The 12,593-nt window shown below is 43.1% G+C and overlaps 1 protein-coding gene across 2 annotated transcripts; it reads left to right on the top strand.

Annotated features, from left to right (window-relative positions):
* The first annotated feature begins 1,188 nt into the window (after nucleotides 1-1,188).
* Nucleotides 1,189-11,781, top strand: krcp (kelch repeat-containing protein). 2 transcript variants are annotated; one of them, XM_064931073.1, is made up of 12 exons: nucleotides 1,189-1,413; nucleotides 1,780-1,941; nucleotides 2,389-2,470; nucleotides 3,726-3,785; nucleotides 4,457-4,745; nucleotides 4,833-4,964; nucleotides 7,883-8,070; nucleotides 8,203-8,399; nucleotides 9,031-9,122; nucleotides 9,444-9,498; nucleotides 9,791-9,888; nucleotides 9,982-11,781. In XM_064931073.1, the coding sequence occupies exons 1-12, from the start codon at nucleotides 1,352-1,354 to the stop codon at nucleotides 10,215-10,217; spliced, it is 1,653 nt and encodes a 550-aa protein (XP_064787145.1). In that variant the 5' UTR covers nucleotides 1,189-1,351; the 3' UTR covers nucleotides 10,218-11,781. The 2 variants fall into 2 exon arrangements, with proteins under 2 accessions (XP_064787145.1, XP_064787146.1); XM_064931074.1 differs by lacking the exon at nucleotides 3,726-3,785.
* Nucleotides 11,782-12,593: the final 812 nt, after the last annotated feature.

Raw genomic sequence — 12,593 nt, 5'->3', positions numbered from 1 at the left:
GTCGAAAAAACTATTTACAGCCATTTCCGTGTTTTTACCGCTACGTTTTATGGGTATTATGACGCGTACACTGTGACAGACTATAAATCAGTTTGATGCAAACATCTCTGGTGGGAAAATGCGCATATTATCTCATACAGATTTTGTATATATATTCGCATGAAAACTGTCTCAAATTGATTGGAAACCTTGCTACAGGTTTGTTTTGTTGTTGATGTGACGTCATTACATCCAGCTGTTTTTTTATCGACACAAGATAGTTACATGGAAATGCACTGTAAGCAGACAGTTGCCGCATCTATTTTCTATATTACTTTCTATGTTACTTTTTTTTGAGCCGACTTCGCCGTCGCTCTTGCCAGGAAGGCAGCCTGGTTCCAAAACGCATGCAATCGTTTTTCACCTGGCGCAAACTGCCCTCACAGGCAGCCCGGGCTATATAGCTTAGGGCAACACGACAGAAGACTGCTGTCAGTGATCTTCAACTCACCTTACATACTAAATAACTATTTTTTTAAAAATGTATTTAACTAGGCAAGTCAGATAAGAACAAATTCTTATTTACAATGATGGCCTACCCCGGCCAAACCCAGAGGACACTGGGCCAATTGTGCTCCGCCCTATGGGACTCCCAATCACAGCCGGATGTGATACAGCCTGGATTCAATCCAGGGACTGTAGTGAGACCTCTTACACTGAGATGCAATGCCTTAGACCACTGCGCCACTCGGGAGCCCAAATAGCTACTCATTATTATATATCATTATTACAAAATTATACGATTTTGGTTTCAGATGTCTCTGTGAGACGCACTTCCAAAAAGTGGAGAGAGGAAATCCGATCATAAAATTACACTTTAGAGTCTACTTATTTGTTGTATTTTTTTTAACTATGAAAGTTCGTTAAAGAACAAAGTCTTATTCTTCAATTTACTAACTGAATATAATTTATAGACTTAAAGATACAACTCAACCAACCATAACATTTACAGTTTCAAGAGCAGAACTTGAAATTCAGAACAGTTCTTTAATTTGGAGACCGTTCAATATTCTTGAACACCGGAATCTGAATATCCCGCCTATGGAATGCCTCAGTGGCCGGAGACCATGTCTTCATCCGACGCTGCTGAACCCAGCCGTCTGATTGGCTTACACGGAAGGTGTCAAACTTCGAGAAGTGGCGCGGGTTTTGTATTTTATGCTCTACGGTGGCGGGAGATGAGAAGTTAGACAGGGAGATATTTGATTAGTATCCCCACTACTTTTGAGAATTAATCAAATTAGCTTCATGGTTTGAGTTTATTTCTATCTCCAAATATCAAGCTTGCTTCGGGAGGAGAAGGATAACGCAAATGGATGATTTTGGGGTCTACGTTGTTTTGGGAGTGAATGATGCGCCCCTAAAGCTCCTATGGTAAATTATCTAACGTTAGCTAGCCAACCGTGTAACGAGAGTTTTATGTATCTTATTCGATACTAGATGATATCGTAAATGTATCGCCTTTTCAAATGATTTGTGTTTGTTAATCGATCACTAATGTGTGAGTTGCATGTTTTTATAAATGCATTTAGCTAGCTATGCTATCACAAACTTCCATAATCACGCATGGTGCAGCAGTCAACGCTAGATTCTGGTATGGTTACCCCCAACACAGGAAGCCTTGTCAACATGTAGGAAAATGCATGATATAAAGTAGCTCAAGTGTAAGTGTTTTTGCACCAGCTAGCTAGTTAAGTAATGGGTAGCGTTAAGTAGTTCATATTTAACTCTCCTTTACAGTGCAAACGGGTCAGCCCAGTTTTCCGTTGCAGTACCACCGAGTTCCCAGCAGGTGGTGCTGTTTTCCAGGGGGCGATGGGGAGACAGGGTCTGCGTCAACGCAGAACTCGACGACGCCGACAGAGTTCCAATCACCATAGGAAAACTGACACCGTATAATAGGTACGTTCCTATATTTCCAGGGCCAGGACACGTTCAGAAAAACACAACGTCGAGGAAATGTCATAAAGAACAAAAAATGCCTCCCTGACATGTAGCACAAGAAATCATTCTATTCGTGACATTGCTATCTGAAAACGTTCCGCAACATTTGCTTACTGAACGTGGCCCAGCGAGCTATGATGTAGACAATTACATGGGAAGGATATTTTTGGAATGTCCCACAAGAAAGCACACACACTGACTGACTTGTCCAAAGTTAAAGTTTATTTTGCATGTCTCCTAGACCAGTATTTGTCCATCCTGGTCCTGGGGACCCGAAGGGAAAAAAACTAAAATGTGCATCTTTTGTATCTCCAGGTCCAGTATTGAGAACCACTGTCTTATAAGGTAATAGTGGGATGTAAAGTGTTGTAGTGTGATTGTCACATTATCTTGTTCCTGGTTCAGGTGTTTAACATGGGAGCAGTGGGAAGAGGAGAGCTGGACTGAGGGAGTGATGTTAACTGTCAGCTTGGAAGGAGGACACCTGGTGAGTGGATGGATGGATGGATGGATAAATGGGACAGAGGGAGTCGTTGACTGTCAGCTTGGAAGGAGGACACCTGGTGAGTGGATGGATGGATGGATAAATGGGACAGAGGGAGTCGTTGATTGTCAGCTTGGAAGGAGGACACCTGGTGAGTGGATGGATGGATAAATGGGACAGAGGGAGTTGTTGACTGTCAGCTTGGAAGGAGGACACCTGGTGAGTGGATGGATGGATGGATGGATGGATGGACAGAGGGAGTTGTTGACTGTCAGCTTGGAAGGAGGACACCTGGTGAGTGGATGGATGGATGGACAGAGGGAGTTGTTGACTGTCAGCTTGGAAGGAGGACACCTGGTGAGTGGATGGATGGATGGATGGACAGAGGGAGTTGTTGACTGTCAGCTTGGAAGGAGGACACCTGGTGAGTGGATGGATGGATGGACAGAGGGAGTTGTTGACTGTCAGCTTGGAAGGAGGACACCTGGTGAGTGGATGGATGGATGGACAGAGGGAGTTGTTGACTGTCAGCTTGGAAGGAGGACACCTGGTGGATGGATGGATGGATGGACAGAGGGAGTTGTTGACTGTCAGCTTGGAAGGAGGACACCTGGTGGATGGATGGATGGATGGATGGACAGAGGGAGTTGTTGACTGTCAGCTTGGAAGGAGGACACCTGGTGAGTGGATGGATGGATGGATGGAGTTGTTGACTGTCAGCTTGGAAGGAGGACACCTGGTGAGTGGATGGACAGAGGGAGTTGTTGACTGTCAGCTTGGAAGGAGGACACCTGGTGAGTGGATGGATGGATAAATGGGACAGAGGCAGTTGTTGACTGTCAGCTTGGAAGGAGGACACCGGAAGCGAGTTCAACAAGGCTTCTGTTTGCGGCGAACGTGTTGCCAGAGTAACAATTTCAGCTGAACGAATTGAATAAACATTCCAAAGTGTTAGTGAAACATCAAACGTCTGCTTTTCGTCAGGATTACTGTGGCTTTTAGCGACTTCAATCTAAAAATGACTTAGCAATTCCTATATAATGAACAAAGATATAAACACAACAATTTAAAATATTTTAGAGTTACAGTTCATAGCGGGAAATCGGTCGATTTGAAATAATTTCATTTGGCCCTAATCTATAGATTTCACATGACTGGGCAGGGGTGCTTCTCTAAACTAAAGCGTGCAGATATACACAACTATGTATTACATTTGAGACGATCTAAACAACGATGGACTTGACTGTTTATTCTACAGGCCAAGGGGGATATGCTGGACCTTGACCTCGCCCTGTCCATGAAGGAGTACACCCCAGAGGTGAGATCCACACGCCTGGCTCGTCACAATCCTAGGGAAAGTGTTTCTTAAAGGGTACACATTGTAGTTGTTTCCCTGGCGCTAAAACACCCGAGTCCACGAATTTAAAGGTTTGATGGTGTATAGTGTGCGAGAGTTTAATAACTACAATGGGCAGCCCTTCGGGGAGCAGTTCAACACAGCTCTAGGGAAGTTCTTCCACACCAGTAAATGTTGGGGAAAGGAGAGGACGCCATCTTGAAATTCAAAAGAGATGAGCCCATTGTTACTTTAGAACCTCGTTCTATTAAATTTATGTCACTCAAAGGTAGAGTCGGCGTTGCACGAAGTAGACTGCAATATCGGGCTCACGTCCAAAGTTTCTGCAGTTCGCCCTGCTTGTGGCAACGTCATTACTGAGTCGCAGTTTTAACTTCTTCCATTCTGTCCTTTCTCCTCCCCCTATTTCCTCCCCCTCTCTCCCTCTTTCCTCTCTCCCTCTTTCCTCTCTCCCTCTTTCCTCTCTCCCTCTTTCCTCTCTCCCTCTTTCCTCTCTCCCTCTTTCCTCTCTCCCTCTTTCCTCTCTCCCTCTTTCCTCTCTCCCTCTTTCCTCTCTCCCTCTTTCCTCTCTCCCTCTTTCCTCTCTCCCTCTTTCCTCTCTCCCTCTTTCCTCTCTCCCTCTTCTATTCCAGAGCGCTGTGGCCCCTCCCCCTGTTAGGGAGGGGAAGAGAAAGAGGGGACAAACGGGGGAAGACGACGACGAAGAGAACAGAGGGAAGGAGAACACGTGTCCCATCGAAGTGGTGTCGTCATTTTCAGAGAAGTCAACCCCCCTCAGAAAGGTCAGAGGTCAGAGCAGAGGAGATCAGACCAGACTGTTCCTCCAGAGTGAGGGTCAGGAAGGTGCGGCTCTCACCCCTCAGAACACTCCTCCACAGAGGGGCAAGGGTAGACCGGCCAAGACACCCACTACACAGACTGGTGAGTTAACGTGTGTGTGTGAGTTAACGTGTGTGTGTATAGACTGCCAACCAGTGTATTGACCCCGGTGCCTCCTCATCAATGCAGCCCCATTGGTCAACCCGTCGGGTCGCTGGGGTCAGAGCCTGTGCCCTATCGACCCCCAGACAGCCATTCTGATTGGAGGGCAGGGATCCAGGATGCAGTTCTGCAAGGACCCCATGTGGAAGCTGTGCACTGGTGAGTTTACCTTAAGACAGGGTTATACAGTTGAAGTTAACATACACATTAGCCAAATACATTTAAACTCAGTTTTTCACAATTCCTGACATTTAATCCTAGTAAAAATTCCCTGTCTTAAGTCTGTTAGGATCACCACTTTATTTTGAGATTGTGAAATGTCAGAATAATAGTCGAGAGTGATTTCTTTAAGCTTTTATTTCTTTCATCACATTCCCAGTTAGTCAGAAGTTTACATACACTCAATTAGGATTTGGAAGCATTGCCTTTAAATTGTCTAACTTGGGTCAAGCGTTTCGGGTAGCCTTCCACAAGCTTCCCACAATAAGTTGGGTGAATTTTGGCCTATTCCTCCTGACAGAGCTGGTGTACCTGAGTCAGGTTTGTAGGCCTCTTTGCTCGCACACGCTTTTTCAGTTCTGACCACAAATTATCTATAGGATTGAGGTCAGGGCTTTGTGATGGCCACTCTAATACTTTGACTTTGTTGTCCTTAATGCCATTTTGCCACAACTTTGGAAGTATGCTTGGGGTCATTGTCCATTTGGAAGACCCATTTGCGTCCAATGATGTCTTGAGATGTTGTTTCAATTTACCCACATTGCTTTCCATCCTCATGATGCCATCTATTTTGTGAAGTGCACCAGTCCCCCCTGCAGCAAAGCACCCCCACAACATGATGCTGCCACCCCTGTGCTTCATGGTTGGGATGGTGATCTTTGGCTTGCAAGCCTCACCCTTTTCCCTCCAAACATAACAATGGTCATTATGGCCAAACAGTTCTATTTTTGTTTCATCACACCAGAGGACATTTCTCCAAAAAGTACGATCTTTGTCCCCATGTTCAGTTGCAAACCGTAGTCTGGCTTTTTTATGGCGGTTTTGGAGCAGTGGCTTCTTCCTTGCTGAGCGGCCTTTCAGGTTATGTCGATATAGGACTCGTTTCACTGTGGATATAGATACTTTTGTACCTGTTTCCTCCAGCATCTTCACAAGGTCTTTTGCTGTTCTGGGATTGATTTGCACTTTTCGAACCAAAAAATGTTAATCTCTAGGAGACAGAACGCGTCTCCTTCCTGAGCGGTATGACGGCTGCGTGGTCCCGTGGTGTTTATACTTGCGTACTATTATTTGTACAGATGAACGTGGTACCTTCAGGCGTTTGGAAATTGCTCCTAAGGATGAACCAGACTTTTGGAGGTCTACAATATTTTGGTCTTGGCTGATTTCTTTTGATTTTCCCTTGATGTCATTCAGAGGCACTGAGTTTGAAGGTAGGCCTTGAAATACATCCACAGGTACACCTCCAATAGGCTAATTGACATCATTTGAGTCAATCAGAAGCTTCTAAAGCCATGACATCACTGTCTGGAATTTTCCAAGCTGTTTAAAGGCACAGTCAACTTAGTGTATGTAAACGTCTGACCCACTGGAATTGTGATACAGTGAATTAATTATAAGTGAAATAATCTGTCTGTAAACAATTGTTGGGAAAATTACTTGTGTCAAACACAAAGTAGATGTCCTAACCGACTTGCCAGAACTATAGTTTGTTAACAAGAAATTTGTGGAGTGGTTGAAACACTTAGGTTGGAGTCAATAAAACTAGTTTATGTAAACTTCCGAATTCAACTATATATCCTCACCTCAATACCAATAACAGAGCCGTAATGGATGGTGGGTGTATATAGCCCCCTGTCGATACCAATAACAGAGCCATAATGGATGGTGGGTGTATATAGCCCCCAGTCGATACCAATAACAAAGAATTTATTAATTACACTTTGGATGGTGTATCAATACACCCAGTCACTACAAAGATACAGGCGTCCTTCCTAACTCAGTTGCCGGAGAGGAAGGAAACCACTCAGGGATTTCACCATGAGGCCAATGGTGACTGTTAAACAGTTAGTTTTCTCCTATCACAGCCATTAAACACTGAGGATGGATCAACGACCTTGTAGTTACTACACAATACTAACCTAAATGACAGGGTGAACAGGAGGAAGCCTGTACACAAGCCTGTATTCGTAAACATACATCCTGTTTGCAATAAGGCACTAAGGTAATATTGCCAAAAAATGTGGCAAAGAAACTTACTTATTGTCCAGAATGCAAAGCATTATCTTCTGGGAAAATCCAACACAACACATCATTGAGTACCACTTCATATTTTCAAGCTTGGTGGTGGCTGCATCATGTTATTGGAATGCTTGTCATCGGCATCGGTCATTTTTTAGGATAAGAAGAAACTGAATAGTGTTCAGCACAGGCAAAATCCTAGAGGAAAACCTGGTTCTGTCTGCTTTCCAACAGATGCTGGGAGACATTCACCTTACAGCAGAACACTAACCTAAAACACAAGGCCAAATATACACTGGAGCTGCTTACCAAGATCACATTGAATGTTCCAGAGTGGACTAGTTACAGTTTTGAATTAAATCAGCTTAATTCTATAGCAAAACTTAAAATGCTGTCAAGTGGGTTGTTGATCATTATTATACAGCTATTTTTAAGTTTAAATATAAATAAATGAATAACAAATATTGAGCAACGCTCTCCCTAAAAACATTCACAGGTGTAATCGCTGTCAAAGATGATTCTAACGTGTTTTGACCTGGGTGGTTGAATACTTATCTATTCAAGAGCTATTTGTGTTTTATTAATCATTGTATTTTTTTTTAGATGTTTGAATTTCTTTCACTGACAAGAGAATTTTGTGTAGGTTGTTGACAAAAAAAATACAATTAAATCCATTTTAATCCCACGTCGTAACACAACAAAATGTGAAAAAATGTCAGGGGGTGTGATTACTTTCTGAAGGCACTTTAGCTAGCTGTGTTTTTCTTGTACTTTGGATCTTCATTTTTAATTGGTTCACTTGACACCCTCACTTCCTCCTTTTGTCGACCCTTCAGAGGACATGTCATGGGTTCCCGCGGAGACGCTGGCAGAAGGCCCCACCCCCGAGGCCCGGATTGGCCATACTGCGACCTACGACCCTGATTCCAAAAGAATCTTTGTGTTCGGGGGTTCTAAGAACAAAAAGTGGTTCAACGACGTTCACATCCTAGATACACAGAGCTGGAAGTGGAGCACAGTGGAGGTGAGACTGGACACATACACCTAATGATCCGGGACTGGATAGGTGTAAGCTTGCATCTCTGCGAATGTAATAACATGATCTTTCTACCCTCCCCTCCTTCTCTCCACCCCCCCTTCTCCCTCTCCTCTCCAGGCCCAGGGAAAAGTACCTCCATTAGCCTATCACAGCTGCAGCATGTTTCGGGGTGAACTATTTGTCCTGGGAGGGGTGTTCCCTCTCCCTCACCCTGAACCCGACGGCTGCAGTGACTCCCTCTACATCTTCGACCCACATCTCTCCATTTGGTACCAGCCCATCGTCACAGGCGACAAGCCCGCCCCCCGCTCAGGGTGAGATGGACGGATCCAAACCCGAAAACGCTTCAGACCATTAGTTAGAAAGGGCGCTCCTCTATCTAACTCTTAGTTCACATCCACATGGGTAGCCTGGGTCAGATCTGTTTGGTCTCTTGTCAAAATCCATTGCCTATTGTCAAACCAAACATGACAATAGGAAGTAGGTACGATGGCACAAACAGACTGGCAGCTAATACCTGGGTTGATTTTTAGCAAGTTAAAGCGCAGATTAGCTGTACAAATAACTTCTATAGTACAGATCAGAGGATTACCAGATCAGTCTTTTGGGGGGCTGTCTGATTTCTCCTTCGATTCCCTCATTTTCTCTCCCTCTTGCCTCCTTCGCTCCCTTTTCTCTCTATCTCTAACTCTCTCACATTAACATGGCAAGTTCATTATTACTTACACTGTCAAAGTATACATATCGGAAAAATATATATTTATATATAAATAAATGGTGGGACCAACAGCAATAATAATAGTAGTAGTGGACATGGGATGACCTCTCTCTCTGTCTCTGTCTCTGTCTCTCTCTGTGTGTCTCTCTCTCTCTGTGTGTCTCTCTCTCTCTGTGTGTCTCTCTCTCTGTGTGTCTCTCTCTCTCTCTCTGTGTCTCTCTCTCCAGTCACTCTGCCTGCGTTATCCAGGGGAAGATCTATGTGTTCGGAGGCTGGGACACTCCACTCTGCTTCAACGACATGTACATGCTTGACCTGGGTAAGAGACACAGGCTTGTTTGTCCAGTAGGTCTGTGTGTGGTGAGACCTCCTCCCGAACTGCCGTTGAGTTTACTCTTCATGGTCCTCCAGCTTGTCTGATGGTCTGCGATACAATTGGCCGGTTAGTTATTAAAGGGAAGGCATTGGAGGACTAACATTCTAAGTGAGATTGTCTTTGTTTATTTAATTATTAGTCACTGTTTATTTAGTTTTAGTCACTGTATCTTTATTGATTTATGGATCCCAACACTCCCTGGAAAACAGTGGCAAGTGTTGCTGAATGGACGATCCTGACTTAAGTGAATGGAATTGTTTTCAGGACTGATGGAGTTTTCGTCTGTTCAGACCAATGGATCACCTCCCTCTCCTCGCAGGTAGGACTAAAGGACTAACTAATACACAAGAATGTAGGTTACAGAAACCGTTTAAAGACTCGATTCGTCTCATAATTCAGACAGCCATCTTTTATCCATCCTTTAATGTAAATTGAACCTTTTAACCCAGGAAGTGCCATTGAATCGCTCTCTTATTATATGAGGCAGAACCTGTAATCGATACAATGCTTTGTCTTATCTTCATGAATGTTTTCTGCTTTTGGATAATGCTGCTCCTCACTATGAAAGTTGTAACAGAGCAGGACACGTTACATGGATGTGTGTGTTACAGCTGGCATGGTTGTGTGCTACTCTCTGACTCTACGTTTGTGGTCCACGGGGGATACAACGGAAACCAGGCCCTCAATGACACCTTTACCTTCAACACAGGTCAGACACACACACACACACACACACACACCCTGCTTTTCGCCTCTAACACTCCTCCAGAACCAGGCTCTAAACACTGTGTGTGTGTTGCAGACACCAACACCTGGACTGAACTGGTTCACCCACAGCTCTCCGTGCCCAGAGCTGGACATTCCATCATCACCATGGCGCTAGCCAATCAAAACCTTTCATTCAAGGATGACGGCAAAGAACGAAACTCCGATCGTACCCCCAAAACCCTGCTGGTATTTGGAGGGGGCGACAACGAGGGGAACTTCTATTCCGACCTGACGACCCTGACTGTCGCTGAACTGCTGGACCAGAACTAATGCTGTGTTCATAACCAATTGTGAATTTACCACGTACAACTGGGAATAATCCACTTGAATGCCTCTCCAAAAGGTCATTACTGGTGGGACACTTGTATATTATCCCTGAGCTCTGACTTCTCCCACATTCTGACCTCCCTTAAGTAAGGAAATGACCCCAATAACCACAGTTTCAGCAGCTAAATGCAATAGCTTAACATGATTTTATAAAAAGCTATCTATTCATGTTTTTTGTTTTTTTACAGCTATAATTAGTTTGTGACCATGATAACAGTACTTATAGTTTTGTGGTTGACGCAGCTTGTTTGCCATTAGCCAATCAAAGTTCAAACCAGTTGGATTTATTCACGTGCTATTTACTTCCCACTTGGTTATGAACACAACATAAACCACATGAGTGGAATCCTAAATGGCACTCTATTCCCTATACAGTGCACTACTTTGGACCAGGGCTCTGGCCCCACACACAGCCCCTATGGGTGTATTAGAAAAATCTCACAGATCTTCAAAGTCTGATGTTTTCACGTCATTAGAAACAGGAAGTGCTAGTCGTTTGTTTTCAAATGTCTCTCAGGGTGATGAGGGAATGGTCAGACTGATGTTATTGATACATTAAAACATGTATACTTTGCAGGAAATATCTATTTCTGTAGTGCACTGCTTTTGACCAGAGCCCTATGTAGGGAATGGGTTGCCGTTTTGGAACTCAAGCCGCCTGGGTCGTGTTCATCAGTGCACACTGTAGCAAAACTGCAATAGAAAGAGGGTTCCTTATTGGACAAATTAAGGTAGTTCTATTTTGGACAGTTTGGTTCCTATTGAATACAACCCTGGGGTTTATAAAGTGAGGATTTATGGTTTGACTGAACCCTTTTGCACTACAAGTGCAGTGTTTTTATTTTATTATTTTGGTCAGCCTAAAGGTGTGTACAAGCTGCTTATTATATTTAATATTTTAAACTTTAGATGGTCATTAACCATAGTGGAACTGAAGCATAATTTGAAGCCGGGTTGCCAGTCTGTTTCTGCTCAATTGCCAATTGAATTCCATAACTCAATCGGACTGGAAAGCAGGTTGTAGACTAAAAAAAAACAGTCATAGAAATAAATATTTTTTTTTTTTTTTCCTACGTTCCAATTATTGTTTTTTTTAAAGCTACCCAAGTTCTGTCTCAGGTACTCGCATTCTAATTAGACTGATTTTTTTTTTAATCAGCCGATATTGGCCTTTTCAACGCTATATCGATATGGGCTGAGAAACTATATTCAATAAATAGGATGTTGGGGAATCTGGTGCTTATCTGGACACTTGTGGCCGGTCTCATGATGTCACAATGTATGAAATCAACATTTTGAAGCTTAATTATTTGACAGTTGCTCTTTTTTTGAATGACAATTTTGAGAATTCTGTGAATGGTTTTTTTTATTTTCCCCATTTGTAAAACACATATCGTCAGGTTTATTGGTATGGATCGAGTTTCAAAATGGTGTTGCTTTCATTTCTTAGGCAGATTTTTTATTTTTGTACATTCATGCTGAATAAACTGAAAGATATTAAAAGATACTCCCTTGTATAGTCTTAAAGAGAATGACGCATAGCAGGCTGATTCGTGTAGCCTAGACTTGAGATGGCTATAGATCTATTACAATGGCCTCTGCTGAGAGACGAGTCAATAGCTATCATGTTTTTCCTCTCTCCTTTGTAGAAGTTGGTCCAAGTTCCTTCCCCTCTGACATTTTTTTTAAATGGGTTTTGAGAAAGTGTTGAGTAGAGGAGATGCAAGGAATTGAGGAAATATGAATTGAGAAAGTCTGTTTCGAGACATATCTTAGCTATGGGTAAGTAGGTAGCTATATGACAGTTGTGGTATCTGTATTTTGAAGAGAACCTACTGCGGTCCACTCATAGAAATCAGATTTTGATTATTGGTATACAGTCTGAAACGAGGCACTGCAAAATGAAAGTTTCCTTACGAGCCAGAATGTTGAATACAATTACATTTAGCCTTACTCTACCGGTTATCTGTGTGGTGGGTCCTTCAGATGAAATTTAAAACAATCTACAGGACAGTATTATTTACCTGACTTTTCACAGTGCATGAACTGAAGTAGACAATTTCTATCATCTGGCACGTATGTAAAAACACCTACAAGACATTGGTTCGTATGCATGGTTCGCAGAGTAAGTTCAAGTATAATTGTATTCAACATTCATGACAGACCAGGGATATTAAGGTTTATAAATGTGCGTTGCGTTGCCTACACAGTTGAAGGCATCGCTACATTAAGTGAATATTCTGGTTGCAGCTGTATTCAACACCTGTACGGTGTATACTTTCCGTAATATACCGAGTTTACCCGAAGTCAGAGAGCGCC

This window comes from Oncorhynchus masou, chromosome 23 (genome assembly GCF_036934945.1).
Source record: "Oncorhynchus masou masou isolate Uvic2021 chromosome 23, UVic_Omas_1.1, whole genome shotgun sequence".
Classification (NCBI taxonomy): domain Eukaryota; kingdom Metazoa; phylum Chordata; class Actinopteri; order Salmoniformes; family Salmonidae; genus Oncorhynchus; species Oncorhynchus masou.
Note: the sequence above shows the minus strand (reverse complement) of the source record. Positions and strands in the feature narration are given on the sequence as shown.

Excerpts from the sequence above, each read along its gene's own strand:
- krcp (XM_064931073.1), top strand. The coding sequence starts at position 1,352 with ATGGATGATTTTGGGGTCTACGTTGTTTTGGGAGTGAATGATGCGCCC. Across the intron at positions 1,414-1,779 it reads GCGCCCCTAAAGCTCCTATG|TGCAAACGGGTCAGCCCAGT; the intron begins GTAAATTATCTA and ends TCTCCTTTACAG. Across the intron at positions 2,471-3,725 it reads GCTTGGAAGGAGGACACCTG|GCCAAGGGGGATATGCTGGA; the intron begins GTGAGTGGATGG and ends TTTATTCTACAG.